Source organism: Colobus angolensis, unplaced genomic scaffold (assembly GCF_000951035.1).
Source record: "Colobus angolensis palliatus isolate OR3802 unplaced genomic scaffold, Cang.pa_1.0 Scaffold54, whole genome shotgun sequence".
In the NCBI taxonomy this organism is placed as follows: Eukaryota; Metazoa; Chordata; class Mammalia; order Primates; family Cercopithecidae; genus Colobus; species Colobus angolensis.
In genome coordinates this window covers 3,580,740-3,596,077 of record NW_012118932.1, presented here as the reverse complement: position 1 = coordinate 3,596,077, position 15,338 = coordinate 3,580,740, and the positions used below count along the sequence as shown (strand labels likewise).

Genomic DNA, 15,338 nt, shown 5'->3' with positions numbered 1-15,338 from the left:
TCACCGTGTTAGCCAGGATGGTCTCGATCTCCTGACCTCATGATCCGCCCGTCTCGGCCTCCCAAAGTGCTGGGATAACAGGCTTGAGCCACCGCGCCCAGCCAGAGGTGGGCTTTTTTTTTAAATTAACATTTGATTTTGAGATAAATTTTAGATTTATAGAGAAGTTGCAAAAATATTATGAAGTTCCTGACATCCTTTGTGCAGTTTCCACTAATGTTAACATTTCCTGGTACATTTGTTAAAAATCAATAGATTAACACTGCTGTATTACTATTAACTAAACTCAGTTTTAGGGTTTCATTAGTTTTCCACTAACATGTTATTTCTGTTGCATGATATCATTGAGAGTATCACAGTATATCTGGATGAATAGATTTTAATTTACTGTTTCCCAAATGATTTACTAATTGTCCCAATACCACTGCGAATGATCAATTTGATCCACTGACAAATTGTCTCATAGTTTCAGGTTAGCCCCCCCAACAAGCATTGCCAGATTTAACAAATGAAAATGCAGGGGGCCCACTTAAATTGAAATTTCAAATAAATAATAATCCTTTTGTCTGTCCCATGCAACATTTGGACATATTTATACTAAAAATTTCTCCCTTGATTACGTGACTTTTACATTTAACAGGGCATCTTATACTTTACCTGACATCTTTCTGGCTCCCACCAACAAAAAGTAGAGAAAGCTGATTTTAGAAAATTTTTGTGAGTCAAAAAGAGAAATCTTTATTCGGGATTATACTTAAATCTTTTATTTAGGATTATATTAGCCAATGTTACCTCTTAAATCACCAAATGCAAAAACATACTTCTAAGTTTTAACAGACCACAAGTAAAAAAAGAATTATACTAAAAGCAACTAACAGACATACTACAAAATCCCAATTCAAGAGCACAGGATGAAGAAAGAAGCCCATTGAGTTAGCTGCTGCTGCTACTGTTAATTGTCTTTTCCTAGTCCCTAAAATAATAAATTGCAAAGAGAAAGTCTTCATACTTCACAAGTAAATTAGAACAGCTGGTTACCATTTCATCTTCTTGACCCTGATTGATGATCTTTCTTTCTTCCTTGTCCATACCTACAGTGGTTTAAAGGTCTTGTGCTTCAAAACAATGGAAGATCACTGAGGGAAAAAAGGGAACAAATGTTAGCGAATTATTTTATATCTTAGCAGACGATACAACTTCATTCCATCAACTGTCTATTATACAAGGGCTCCCCAACCCCTTGGTCACGGACCTGTCAGGAACAGGGCCACACAGTAGGAGGTGAGTGACAGGCAAGCAAGCATTACTGCCCCAGCTCTACCTGCCATCAGATCAACAGTGGCATCAGATTCTCATAGGAGCACGAACCCGACTGTGAACCGCGCATGGCAAGGGATCCAGGGTGCACACTCCTGATGAGAATCTAATACCTCAGGATCTGAGACGAACAGTTTCGTGCCGAAACCGTCCTTCCCCACCCGTAACTGTCTTCCATGAAACCAGTTCCTGGCGCCAAAAAGGTCAGGGACCGCTGTTTTATACCACTGAAGTGTTCTTGTAATATTTAATAAGATTTTGTTTAAATGTGAATTCTTCCAAAGCAGTGATGTATTCATCACTTGCTCATGGGATGTATCAAACTTTAGATGACACGTAAGTAGTTTCTAAAGTGCTAGCTGGTTCTAATGACATTTTCAATGGGATACCAGTGCTCGAACCTGCATTACTTAACTACCACAAAATACGGCATATTTCATTAATTCGTTCAGACTAGCAACAACTTTGATACACAACAATTTATATTCTGAGAGGAACTACTAACAGAGTCTTCCTTTTTCATTCCACAGATTCACAAGTAGTCTAGTTTAAGCATCTTGAGCTAAAAGTACTTCACACAACTCAAATTTATTCCCTGTAGCATAGTAAAGAGCTATAGCACTAGCAGTGAAACCAACCCAAAAACTTCTCAGAGATTATTAATCATCCAATAAATACTGACTGAGCACCAATTAAATAAATGGCAATCCCTGGCCAAGACTCAATCGCTATGGCAGGTTTACTCCTACTGGAGAGCACTCAGCTGACTCCCGCATTCAATTCCAAGCCCACTGGGCAACCTTCTGATTGCTTCCGACTACCTAGAAAGCTTGTCCAGGGAAAAAATTCATTGAGCCCACTGACATATTTTTCCTTTTTTTTTTTTGTATTTCAAATATTAAACATTCAGCTACACATTACAGAAATTTGCAAGATGTAAAACGATGCCAGTTTTCTAACTTTCTGTTTTTTCAGAAAATATCTTCTAAAAATGTTACTTAAAATGTAATTATTTTATTTTTTTAATAAATAAGCATTTAAAATATCAGTTTTAATTCATATATGGTATCAATAGCTACAGTCCACATAAATAAAAGCTCTTTAGCATCCACAAAAATTTTCAAGAAGGTAAATGGGTTTCAGCCCCCCGAGTTTGATAACCACTGCTTTAGATGAGGCTGAACTCACAATGGGACTATTACTGCCTTCGTTTCAGATCCCATACTCTACTCATCTACCCAGTGCACAGCAGGCTTGACACATGGTACACGCTCAAAAATGCTTACTGAATAAATGACCTGATTTTAAAAATGTGCACTAAGTAACAATACCTATTTATTTTAAGATGATATAAATTAACAGCCAAGTAAAAACCAAATGCAGAATTTTAAAGTAACCCCATACATAAGATTGTTGAAACTTCTTGATGTTCTATCATAAAGTAACCAAAAAGAGGGGTTTATCTGCCGGGCTTGGTGGCTCACGCCTGTAATCCCAGCACTCTGGGAGGCCAAGGCAGGCAGATCACCTGAGGTCAGGAGTTCAAGACCAGAATGGCCAACATGGTGAAAAAACACATCTTTACAAAAATAAAAAAATTAGCCGGGCATGATGGTGGGTGCCTGTAATCCCAGCTACTCAGGAAGCTGAGGCGGGAGAATTGCTTGAACCCAGGAGGCAGAGGTTGTAGTGAGCTGAGATCACATCACTGTACTCCAGCCTGGGCCACAGAGAAAGACTTCACCTCAAAAAAGAGACAGGTCTGTCTGTACAGTTACTTATGTCGTTGTAATAATTTCACTCCTAACTATGACATTCTTATCAAATATGTGAATACATAAACATTGGTACAAGAATAAATAACCAGCAAGACAATCAACTCAGTGCCATTGTGGAAAAGGAGAAACCTTACACACTATTGGGTCCAGCTTCCTCTAAACAAGCCATATGACCAGACAAAATCTTTTGGGCATGGTAACAAGGTCTTCTCCATCTAGGGCAGTGTAATGGTCCTAGAGCATATTACCAGAGTTAGTCCACCATAATAATGTTCCATAAAATCAAAACACTTTTGGGTGTCAGTTATTCTCAAGGGCTGCGCCTGCTACTAGAGACTATGGTGAGAATAAGCCCAACCTCTTTCCCTGTAGAGAAGATCAGCCATCACCACCTGAATGTGTAAAGTAATAATACCGTACAGGGCTACTATCAAAGGATAAACCAAAGACCTTTTGCTTTCACACTGTCCCGGCTAAACAATACTAGTCTGAGATTCTTAACCTTTAGTCTGTGATTCTTTCTTAAGGGCTCAAAAATGAATCTTGTAGTCACCACTCAGCAGTCACCAGGGTCAGTTTTGGTTTGGGTTTGTTTGTTTTCTTTAAATAGAGACAGGGTCTCGCTATGTTGCTCAGGCTGGTTTAGAACTCCCGGGCTCAGGCAATCCTCCCACCTCAGCCTCCCAAAACGCTGAGATTGCAGGAACGAGCCACCACATCCCATGGGGTCGTTTTTGATAACCAATTCTGATCTCCAGTTCCAATCACCACCACCTAAAATATGCTTCCTCAGGAAAGGGACTACTTCGCATTCTCATATGGAGACTTCTGCTTCCAACCAAGTTGAAACAAAAGGGGTAATACTTGCTCTCCTGCCCTAAAGCAACAACAAATTATATAACCATTTTCAAGGAATTGTACATCAGGCAATGAAGAAAACTGATAGCTGAGAGATAAAAAAAAACAAACTAGGCAAGCCCTACAACCATCCCACTTTACTGACAGAAAACACTTTACAGGTCACAAAAAGAGGGAGGACAGGTCGCTCAGAGGGAGCCCAGCAGTTTCTCTGAGTTTGGGAGATGAAACCGGAAGTCTGGAAAGCACCAAAGCAATGAGGTTTGCTGATGAGATCACCAGAAGAGAGTCTGGCCCACTAGGAAGACAACTGATCTGCAAGACGGACTCCCTCAAGCCTTCAGCTGCGCACTGCTCAGCACTCGTGTGTGAAGAAACTACCGAAGGCCAGGGAGAGAACCACCCAAAATGATTAAGGGGATTAAACCACCAGGGCTCACAAAAGGCTGGGAATCATACCCATTTTTACCAACCACAGTGGAAAACCCCATTAGCCACAAGGAACTAGGAAGAGTATTCAGGTTTTTGCTTTAGCTAGTGGGATAAAATTTGCCTCAAACAAAAACTGCTCTGGCACTGCCTAACAAAGCTTAAACCTAAGACCTGAAATAATACAACTGTTTTCAAGTAAATAAGGCTAGGCGCAGGCTCACATCCATAATCCCATCTCTTTGGGAGGCTGGGGCAGGCAGATTACCTGAGGCCAAAAGTTCGAGACCAGCCTGGCCAACATGGTGAAACCCCATCTCTACTAAAAATACGAAAAAAAAAAAAAAATTAGCCAGGCATGGTGGTGCACGCCTGTAGTCCCAGCTACTCAGGAGGGTGAGGCAGGAGAATCACCTGAATCTCAGAGGCGGAGGCTGCAGTGAGCCAAGATCGCTCCACTGTACTCCAGCCTGGGCAACAGAGTGACGCTCTGTCTCAAAAAAAAAATTATAAACTTTTAAAACACCAATGGGTCAAAGTCGTCAAAGTGGAAAATACAAAGTATTCTGAACTGAATAAAAATGATATACTGAAATGTGTAAGATGTCACAAAAACAGTACTTAGAAAAAAATTTACAGCACTAAATTCCAGTATCTGAGAGAAGAAAGGTCATGACCTCAGCTTCCACCTTGAGAAAAGCAGAGAAAGAATAGCAAATTACTCCCAGAATAACTGCTATAGGGAAATAAAAATCAGAGAAAAAAATAAATGAAATAAAAAAACAGAAAGATAGAGGAAATGTCACTGAAACCAAAAAGGCTGGTTCTCTGAAATCCATAAAATTGTTATCTGCTACCTAGACTCATCAAAATGAAAAGAAAATGGGGAGGGAGAGGTGCAAATTACCAATATCAGTAATAAGCAGATATACCACAACAGACTCTGCAAGTATCAGAAGGCTAATCAAGGAACTTAAGAAGCAATCTGACACTAATACACCAACTTTTTTGTAGGTTTAAAGTTACTTCAAAATTAAAAATTTTTAAATTAAAAAACCCATCTTTATTGACCAGGGGATGGCCATGAGTTTGATAACTGCTAAAGCTAAGTTAAAAGCTAAGTGAATGGGTACATGGGAGTCCATTATACTAGTCTTTCTACTTTTTAATGTGTAGAAATTGTTGATAATAGAAAAGCTTTTCAAAAAATAAATTAAACAGCTGGGTGCAGTGGTGCATGCCTATAGTCTCAACTACTCAGGAGGCTGAAATGAGAGAACCACTTGAGCCCAAGAGTTTGAGTCCAGCCTGGGCAGAATAGTGAGACTCCATTGCTAAAAAAATAAAAAATTTAAAAATTAATATCCACCCACCTGAAGCTTTTAGATAGAAGAAAATTTTCAGAAGACATTTATTTCTGGCAGAGAGGGCCACAAATATTGAGGACTCTGCCTCTAGGGGTCCAGAGTCCACTGACTCAATCTACTGTGTACCAGGTATTAACTATTAACCATAACTCAATGCACCAAACTTCCGTCGGTTTTTGAATCTTACTCTTCTTCACCCTTGTCTTTTATCAATTTCCCACAAACCTACAGACTTCCCACTCCTGTAAATCCAAATTTTTCAATGTAGAATGTATGCATAAATAGATGAATAAGCATGTTTTATAACTTTAGAAAGGAACTGCTGTTAAAATCCAACGTTTTCACTAAGCCCATGTACTTAAATTTAAAATTTTTTCTCCAAATATCTATAGAAAGAGTTCGTTCACCTTAGTTCAGCATAATTATATTTTTCACTTCATCTTCTACAGTTAGACCACAGAAAGAACTATTCCAATTAGTTTTAAATGGGCTTATTATTGGTAGTTCACTGCCTATAGCAACCTATTTTCATACTTTTAAAAATACAATTTTTTAACCATATTACACCATTACTCTTTTTATGAGTGTAATTTCTCTAAAATGTAGATGGTTTTTAAAGCAAATTAAGTCTTAGCAAATTTTACCAAAGTGCTAAAAATAAATAATTCAAATACAAAGTTGCTCTAAAAACCTCCAATTAATATATTCACTTTGAGTACATTATATACTTCAAAGGAAATTACCCAAGAATTCACTTTTCACATAAACTGTGTCAACTCCAATGTGACAATTCCAACAGCTCTTACATTTATAACATATGTATGTTACAAACATATTTAAATTTTAAATGTACATAAGTAAAAGCCCTGATTATTTCAACGACTCCAAGAGGATTAAAAAACCACATAAACATATTTAAAATACACTGCTTATCAAGATAAAAATATATATTAAATACAATTCTACTATATATCTAATTAGACATTTGAAGCATGAATACCAAACTGATAAACCCGTTACTTACAGAAGTATAACTTCTGCAGACTGCTGGAGCCATGGTTTTAATCAAGTCAAATTCTATGTCAGAGAAAACAAACTGAAGGGATTTTCTCACCAATAGCACTGCGTCATCACTCTTCCCAATTCCTGACATTAGGCGGCTTTCAGAAGCTGGCTCTTAAGAATAAAAATAATACTAAGCACAAAAATTTACAATTTTATGCCAAATATTTCTGTTCTGGTTCTGTTTGAACTGCTTTCAAAATGATGAAGATATTAACATTTAGAATTTAGTAATTCACCAATTTTTAGTAAGTTTTCAGAAGATGTGCCCTTCTGCCATCTGTCACTGGTAGAGCTCCTATTATTTGAATGAATCTTAGCTAGTTAGCTCACCGAAGTTCCCATTCCACAGTGCACGCCTGAGTCTTGATGTTATCTGAATAGCAAGGAGCTTATAGGCTATTGTGCTTAACCAAACCCTTCCTTGAATTTATAATAAACTTGATTTGCTGTGTGAGTCTAAAAAAAAAAAAAGAAAAGAAAAGAAATGCAGTATGGGACAAAGTGAAGTTACTGGAAAAAAATCTCACTAAATTAAATACCCTAATTTTTAAAAGTTTACTATTTTTTCACATTATGTAATTACTACAAACAAGTAAAGTATAATATTTATCCTATACTATGCCAAAAGTTAGTCAGATTTCTTTCCTTAAAACAAGATGAGTTGTTTTCAGATACAGAAATCTCCAAACCTCAAAGACATCTTTGCTTCAAACCTGAGTTTCTCATGAGCTGTAACAATATTATAATAGTGAGGGTGGACAGTGTTGAATTTTTTTAAGGATAGTCTATGTATGTGCCTACAATTCCAAAGTAGGTAATTTCACAAAGTGATTTAAAGAATGACCTGTAATCAAGTAAAAGTTCAAGCAAAGCAATTTTGAGTAACACATTTTTAACTTAATTTTTTTCCTTCAGTCAGTATTTGCCATCTTCAGCAGTACTTAAGTAAAACACTAAAATTAAAAACGCATTCTTCACCGAGGCGGGCGGAATGCCTGAGGTCAGGAGTTTGAGACCAGCGTGGCCAACAAGGTGAAACCCCATCTCTACTAAAAATCCAAAAATGAGCCAGGCAAGGTAGCATGTGCCTGTAATCCTGGCTACTCAGGAGGCTAAGGCAGGAGAACTGTTTGAACCTGGGAGGTGGAGGTTGCAGTGAGCCAAGACTGCACCACTGCACTCTAGCCAGCGTGACAGAGCAAGACTCCATCACACACACACACACACCAAAAAAATGCATTATTCAAAATTCACAGCTAGGTGCAGTGGCTCACGCATATAATCCCAGCACTTTGAGAGGCCAAGGCAGGAGGATCACATGAGGCCAGAAGTTCGAGACCAGTCTGGCCAACATGGTGAAACCCATGTCTAGTAAAAATACAAAAATCAGCCAGGTGTGGTGGTGCACATCTGTAATCCTAGTTATTACGGAGGCTGAGGCAAGAGAACTGCTTGCACCCGGGAGGCGGAGGGTTGCAATGAGCAGAGATCACACTGCACTCCAGCCTGGGGAACAGAGTGAGACTCTGTCTCAAAAAAAAAAAAAAATCACAAAAATAAGTAAGTATAAAAGAAATTCAAGTAACTGAATTTCTCAACGGTGTTTAAGTTTATAACATATATAATTCTGGAGTTTTAAAAATTAAAACTTCACTGAGACGTCTGTGACACCTTGTACTGCTGAATGAGAGAAGGAATTATCCTGCTTTGTTTTGTAGTCCTAGATTTTTTTTCTGAGAATTAAACATACCTACCAATGTTAAATAAAGATTTGATAAACCCATCTTTAAAGACCACACAAGCCAAGAGTGCTTTAATGATCTTGAAATATAAACAGCACAGCTAGCATTCTAAATATTATTTTATTTTCAAACTTGTAAAATTTACAGCAACTGAGAAGATAACCTTGTACAGTTCAAAATCAGTTCTACTTTTTGTTGTTAAAATAAAATACGCCCCAATACGTTTAAAGTCCTAACTCTACTCACTAAACAATTTCAATTTTAATACCTATACAAATATATATAAAAAGAATTTTTCAAAAATCAGAATCATCCAACTATAATAACCAAATTGTGACAATTCTTTATGAGGGCAAAACTTAAAACTTCAAGTCAGCTCCTAAAAATAAGAATGACATAATATATTTTAATGAATACGTGGAAATTTTACAAGGATACCAGCTAAATTTTAACAAAGCTCTACTCAATACCCACTTTATCACTTCCCATCTTGGACTTTCTCTTATAATATGCTTTTGTTTCTGTGTTTAGGCTTAAGGAAGACCATTGTATCCAACATACACCAAACCAAGACTGTATTTACATTTGTAAAGTGGAGTCTTTGTATAATTATACTTTTTTGTATGCTACAAAACAATGTGATAGCTGTAACAAAATAAGCTTTAATTAGGAAAGATAACCTGATGACTTATACTAGGATCAGTATGAAGAAGAGTTTAGCCTACACTATACCATTCATTCCAGGATAGGTACCTTATTACTTTTATTATACACACTATTTAAAACACAAAATCAACCCTTTTATTCAGAGAAATCCCAGAGTTTTGTCTAACTGTATAGTATTTGGCAAAAAGGGGTAAGTTACCTTTGGACTGACAAATGATATGTGTATTTTACTCTCTCTTTATAAAATAAGAAAATATGCAAAATATCATTTATATGCAATGTAATAAAACAGTTTGCATTCTCAAAATGTCCACTTACATCATTGAGAGATTTTCTACTTCAATTATTCAAGCTACTACTGTGTTCTTAAAACTTTCATACTTTTCCCTAAATTGTTTTCAAGTCTGTAACTTTAAAATTCCACACTCAAGGTTAAGAATTATAAGACTCTCATGGTTGCTAGATAGATTTCAAAACATTACCACTATCTATGATGAAAAATGCTGCGGCAGGCAATAGGAAACAGTGGTAAGTCCCAGACTGAATATTCAAAACTGGCAGAAGCAAAATGGCTTAGAGAGAAAACTGGCACCTACCCCTGAGATCATCAAAAAGGCGAATACATCAATAAATTGGTGACAATAGCTACCTCTGGGCTGGGTGGGTGTGAGGAAGAGACGTCAGTGCCTTTTGAATGCCTTCCAGAAGGAAAACGGAATAGTTGATTGAATATACGCCTAAACTTCTAATTCTACAATGCAAGGCCAAGCCTGGGTCTCAACCTGCAGGAACCTTTGAAATACATCATGGTGCTCTATCAGACCATTCTCTTTGACTGCATCTTACCCCAGACAAGTGCAAGTTGTCATTCTGACGCCTCCTTTAACAAGTATATTTCTATTAATTAGATTTAGTTCTACCTCCTCTACATTTTGGCCCAGCTGAAAAAGCATGTGCCCATAATACAGCTTTTAAGTAACAGCAAACTGAAAAAAAAACAAAACAAAACTTGAGACAGCATCTTGCTCTGTCTCCTAGGCTGGAATGCAGTGGCACAACCTTAGCTGACTGCAACTCCACCTTCCGGCTTCAAGCAATCTTGTTGCCTCAGCCTCCTCAGTAGCTGGGACCACAGGTGTGTACCATCATGCCCAGCCAATCTGTTGTGTTTTTATAGAGACGGGATTTCACTATGTTGCCCAGGATGGTCTCAAACTCCTGGACTCAGGCAATCTGCCCACCTCGGCCTCCCAAAGTGCTGGGATTACAGGCGTGAGCCGCCACACCCAGCCCTCAGTTATTTTTATCAAACTAATTCCCCTAAGAATTAAGTGTTTATCTTATGCCAGGTTCTTTACTACATTATAACAGTAGGATTTACAACTTCATCCCCAAAACAAACAAAAATAAATGAAAAGAGCACAAAACAAGAGTCAACTTTAGATTCAGTGGCTGGCTTCGTCGAGCAACAGTGTAGTTAGTGGCTTTCAGGTGGCTGGAGGTGACTCGCAATTTGCAGTATCTCTGAATTCACTAACAGGTCAAAATGCAAATCTTTGTGAAGACCTTGACCATCACCCTGGAGGAGGAGCCCAGTGACACCACTGAGAATGTCAAGGGCAAGTTTCAGGGTACAGAAAGTCTGCCCCCTGACCAGAAGAGGCTCATTTCTGCAGGCAACCAGCTGGAAGATCACACTCTTTCTGATTACAACATCCAAAGTCAACCCTGCACCTGGACTCCACCTGAGGCATGGCTGTCAGTTCTTCAGTCTCCTATTCACAGTGCCCAATAACGGCATTAACTCTGCACTGTAGCCATTTGCCCCAATTTAAATTTAGAAATGACCAGTTTCAGTGATAGCTGAACCTGCTCAAAATGTTAAAAGTTTTGTTGCACAGTAGCCAAAAAAAAAAAAAAAACACACAAGTTAACCTTAACTTTTCCTTAAATAACAATTAACTCAACATGAACTATGAACTATGATGCAAGTTCCTTCACGCTGGTCTCAATTTCTTCTCCAGTAAAACAAGGCAGGTGGAATAATTTCTGTAATAAATATCAACCAAAAAGGTTTGGAGCTACACAAGCATAGCCTTTGTATATGGCCTGCTGGTACACTCTTTCACCACTAGGGGATGTTCCAACATTAGGAAGGAAAAAAGGCTGAGTTACAACAAGACTTAATAAACAGAACTGTTGCAGTTACCCGAAGTGATCAAGAATGATTAAAGATGAGAAATTATCTTAAAGAACTAAAAACAGAACTACTATTCGACCCAGCAATCCCACTACTAGGTATATATCCAAAGGAAAATAAATCGTTCTACAAAAGACACATGCACTCGTATGTTCATCACAGCACTATTCACAATAGCAAAAACATGGAATCAACCTAGGTGTTCATCAACAGTGAATTGCCTAAAGAAAATGTGGCACATATACACTATGGAATACTATTCAGCCATAAAAAAAATAAAATTATGTCCTTTGCAGCAACATGGATGCAGCTGGAGGCCATTATCTTAAGCATTCGAATTAATGCAGAAACACAAAACCAAATACTACATGTTCTCACTTATAAGTGGGATCTAAACATTGGATATACATGGACATAAAGATGGGGAAGAATGGACACTGGGGACGACCAGATGAAGGAAGGGGTGGGGCTAGGGTGCCTATTGGGTACTTTGCTTACTACCTGCTTGATGGGATTAATGATACCCCAAACCCTGGCATCACACAATATCATCCATGTAACAAACCTGCACAGGTTCCCTGAATCTAAAATGAAAGTTGAAATTTTAATGAGAATATTTTTATTTTAGTACCAGCGGAGATCGTGGCATGGAAAGCAGGAATTGCCTTTGTAAAAGATGCCCTGCATTCATGTGTCTCAACAAAAAATTAAGATACGCAAAAAAACACAAAACAAATGATAATGGGGAGGACAGAGGCAGCTATATTAACACTCCCTTTACATTCTAGTCTAAAAAAAACTAGAATTTAGGGATCTTACAAAGTTGTAAAGCAAGGGAGAGAACAGTAACAAAGAGCAAATGAACCTATTACAGAACAAGACAATGTATTTAAAGTGCAAAATTAAGTTGTAAGATATTATTTGCCCATTAAACTGGTGGGAAAAAAAAAACACACATACACACACACACAAAAAACCTGACAAGGAACAACCTTATATATTGGTCTTAGGAGTGAATTTGTACTACTTTTTTAAAAGACCAATCGACAAGACATTTAAATTTTGTCTACGGCCATACCACTCTGAACGTGCCAGTCTCATCTGATCTCAGAAGATATTTAAATTTAAAACCTATATACTTTGATCCAACAATCCCAGTTTTTAAAATCTATGACATATATATACAGGTACATAGGTACAAAACATATATACTGCAGCACTGTTAGCAGCAGGGGGAAAAACCCTAGAACCTACCTGAACGTCCATCAATAGAAGGACAGATGAATAATTTATGGAATTAAGGAGAATGAGTTAAATCTATGTGTAGAGACCAAGATAGATCTACATAATATATAAAAACAGGAAAAAAGGAGTATGTCTAATACATTATTTTTATAGCAACCAAATAACTCTTTGGATATGCGTTTTTAAAAGACCAAAGAGAAAGGTGTAAGATATACACCAAACTGTTAACATCTCATATTGCAAGGCAGAGGGTACCATTAACAGTTTCTCCAAATTCCTCTGCATCTTTAGACTTACGAAGTAGAGTATAAAAGGTTTGTGCTTTCTTTCCTTTGGAGGGTGAGAGTACATATTTAAAGCAAAAACATTAGAACAAATAAAAGAGTTTTTTGGGTTTTAAGAGATGGGGTCTCACTCTGTCACCCAGGTTGGAAGACAGTGGCACCGTCACAGCTGACCATAACCTCGACTCCTGAGCTCAAGGGATGTTCCCTTGAGCAGGAAGGGGCTGCGGGCCTGAGCCACCACACCTAACTAATTCCCCCAATTCCCCCATAAAGATGAGGTCTCTTCATCTTGCCAGGCTGGTCTCCAACACCTGGGCTCAAGGGATCCTCCCACCTTGGCCTCCTAAGCAGCTGGAAATCGGAGTATGTTAAAATAAGCAGAAAAGAAATTGTGTGGCGTGGGTATTTAATATAATAGGAACTGACAAATCAAGAGTTTCATTAACAGCTTGTGTAAACAAACCAAACGGACAGACGAGCCTAATTTCCCCAAACTAAAAATTATACTTTAAGTTCAGAGTTAAGGTAAAGGGTTTTGTTGAGTAATATGTAAATTTATGTATGTATTCAATTATAATGCAAATTAACAACTATTCATTTGAAACTGTAATGCTATTAATGAAAATCTCAAGTAACTGCTGACATTTCAGTCATCAATTTAAAGATGGTCTTTGAAATTTAAACATTCACGAATTCTCATTTTACCATATAGCTGAAATCAAGACACTGCTGAGATGAAACCTTACAGCTGCTGCCGGCGAGTGACTGCTGTGATGCAGTCACTGTACATTCATGCTTCAAACTGGCCACACTGCTCAGACTGTGACCATTTCAGCTAAGTAATGTGCACTGTTGCTAAGACTATATTGAGTTTAAATTACTAATGAAAGTATTTGAAAAGATTACACTGTAGTTGCATAATAAAACAAAAAGTAACATTCTGCATAGAAAGATGCTGAAATAGAGCAGCACAGCGGAGAGGAAAAGGTAGGATAAGAAAAAGGGGAGGCTAGGGAATAGTATAGGAATAGGGAAGTGTAGGGAAGAAAAAAAGAAGAGTAGAAGAAAATTTTCCAGAGGTTATACTTCCAAGTCTTCAGTGTGTTAAAGAGATACATATGAACCTCAGAAAAGTTTGTTTTTTCTTATTAATAGCAAATCCAAAAATAATTTTTTTCATTACTTCTGTATGGTTCACTTCAGAATTACTCTACAATTTGAAACAAAGCAAAATTAGTTTTCCTCATGATCTGCACTACGGAATGACTCACATTTCACTCTTCCAGATTCTGATTTGAAAATCCAACCACAAAGAAGCACAAAATCACTAGGAAGTTATTCTGTACAAAAAGTACAATCCTGCAAATCTATAACTGCAACTCATAGGTACTTGGGTCAAGTTTGAGTTACATGAATGTGGGTTTTTCTACTTGAGTCCTTTATCTAACGTGAAACCCACCCATGCTAACTCAGCACAGACAATACAAAGCCCATAACATTTACATCCAATAAATATTTCAAAAATACACTAATATAAGTTACTATTGAAGAAGTTAATTACCTTATTCATGGTACAACCATCAGAAAAATGTTACCTTTCTAACCTCTTATAATTGTCCTGTATGCCACTATACAGGATTTAAAACACACACACACACACCACAATCAATGTATTTAGGTACTATAACAACCATAATAGTGACATCTGTATGGGAATATTTAGTTTACACAACACTTTTACGGGCATTATGTATCTACTTACCAGAATACTGTCTTTCAAAACCAGGAAAAAATCATCTTTACTTAATCAAGATTAGTATTTTTCATTTTCCCCAGAAAGTCAAGCATGGGGTGACTTTACATGAAAAAGCCTCACCAACAAATCAAGGAATGACATGTAAGCAGCACCATCTTTCAAACAACAAAATTCATTTAAAAACCAATTCTTGCTCCAAATGTATTTGAAATACATTTCTCCATAAGGAAAATAGTGTCTAGGTTCCTAAGATAGCCCACAAATGCCCATTTTACCTCCTACAACTCTGCTGTGCTGCAGTTCACATTACACTAGCTTGGGTTGCTGGGCGGGTAGCCAGGTTACCAAGCCTCCATTTCCTCTGCCCACTTCTTAATTATTAATATTCCTCAGGCTCTTCTCTTTGTAACAATCTCATCGAGGTGGCACTACTGGACTATCTCGATGGCAACTACCAATTCATTTTCAGCACTGATCTCTCATGTGCTTCAGACCCACAGATTCAACTACATGTTTGCAGACAGCTCAAATTCAATAGGTTCATTTTCTCTTTCTCCCAAAAAATCTGCCCCACCACCCAGCCACCACCAATTCCCCCTACTCCTTTAACAAGCATGATTTGTCTAAA

At 37.6% G+C, this 15,338-nt stretch overlaps 1 protein-coding gene across 1 annotated transcript in view; it reads right to left on the bottom strand.

Moving 5' to 3' along the window:
• Nucleotides 1–7,125, bottom strand: part of ATP13A3 (ATPase type 13A3) — a 65,982-nt gene extending 58,857 nt beyond the window's left edge. The window contains exons 1-2 of the mRNA XM_011961256.1: nt 6,774–7,125; nt 1,039–1,136 (exon numbers count right to left, since the gene is read on the bottom strand). Of these exons, the coding sequence (XP_011816646.1) occupies nt 1,039–1,089 (51 nt within the window). The 5' untranslated portion in view covers nt 1,090–1,136; nt 6,774–7,125. The remainder of the gene's footprint in view (nt 1–1,038; nt 1,137–6,773) is intronic.
• Between the last annotated feature and the right edge of the window lie 8,213 nt (nt 7,126–15,338).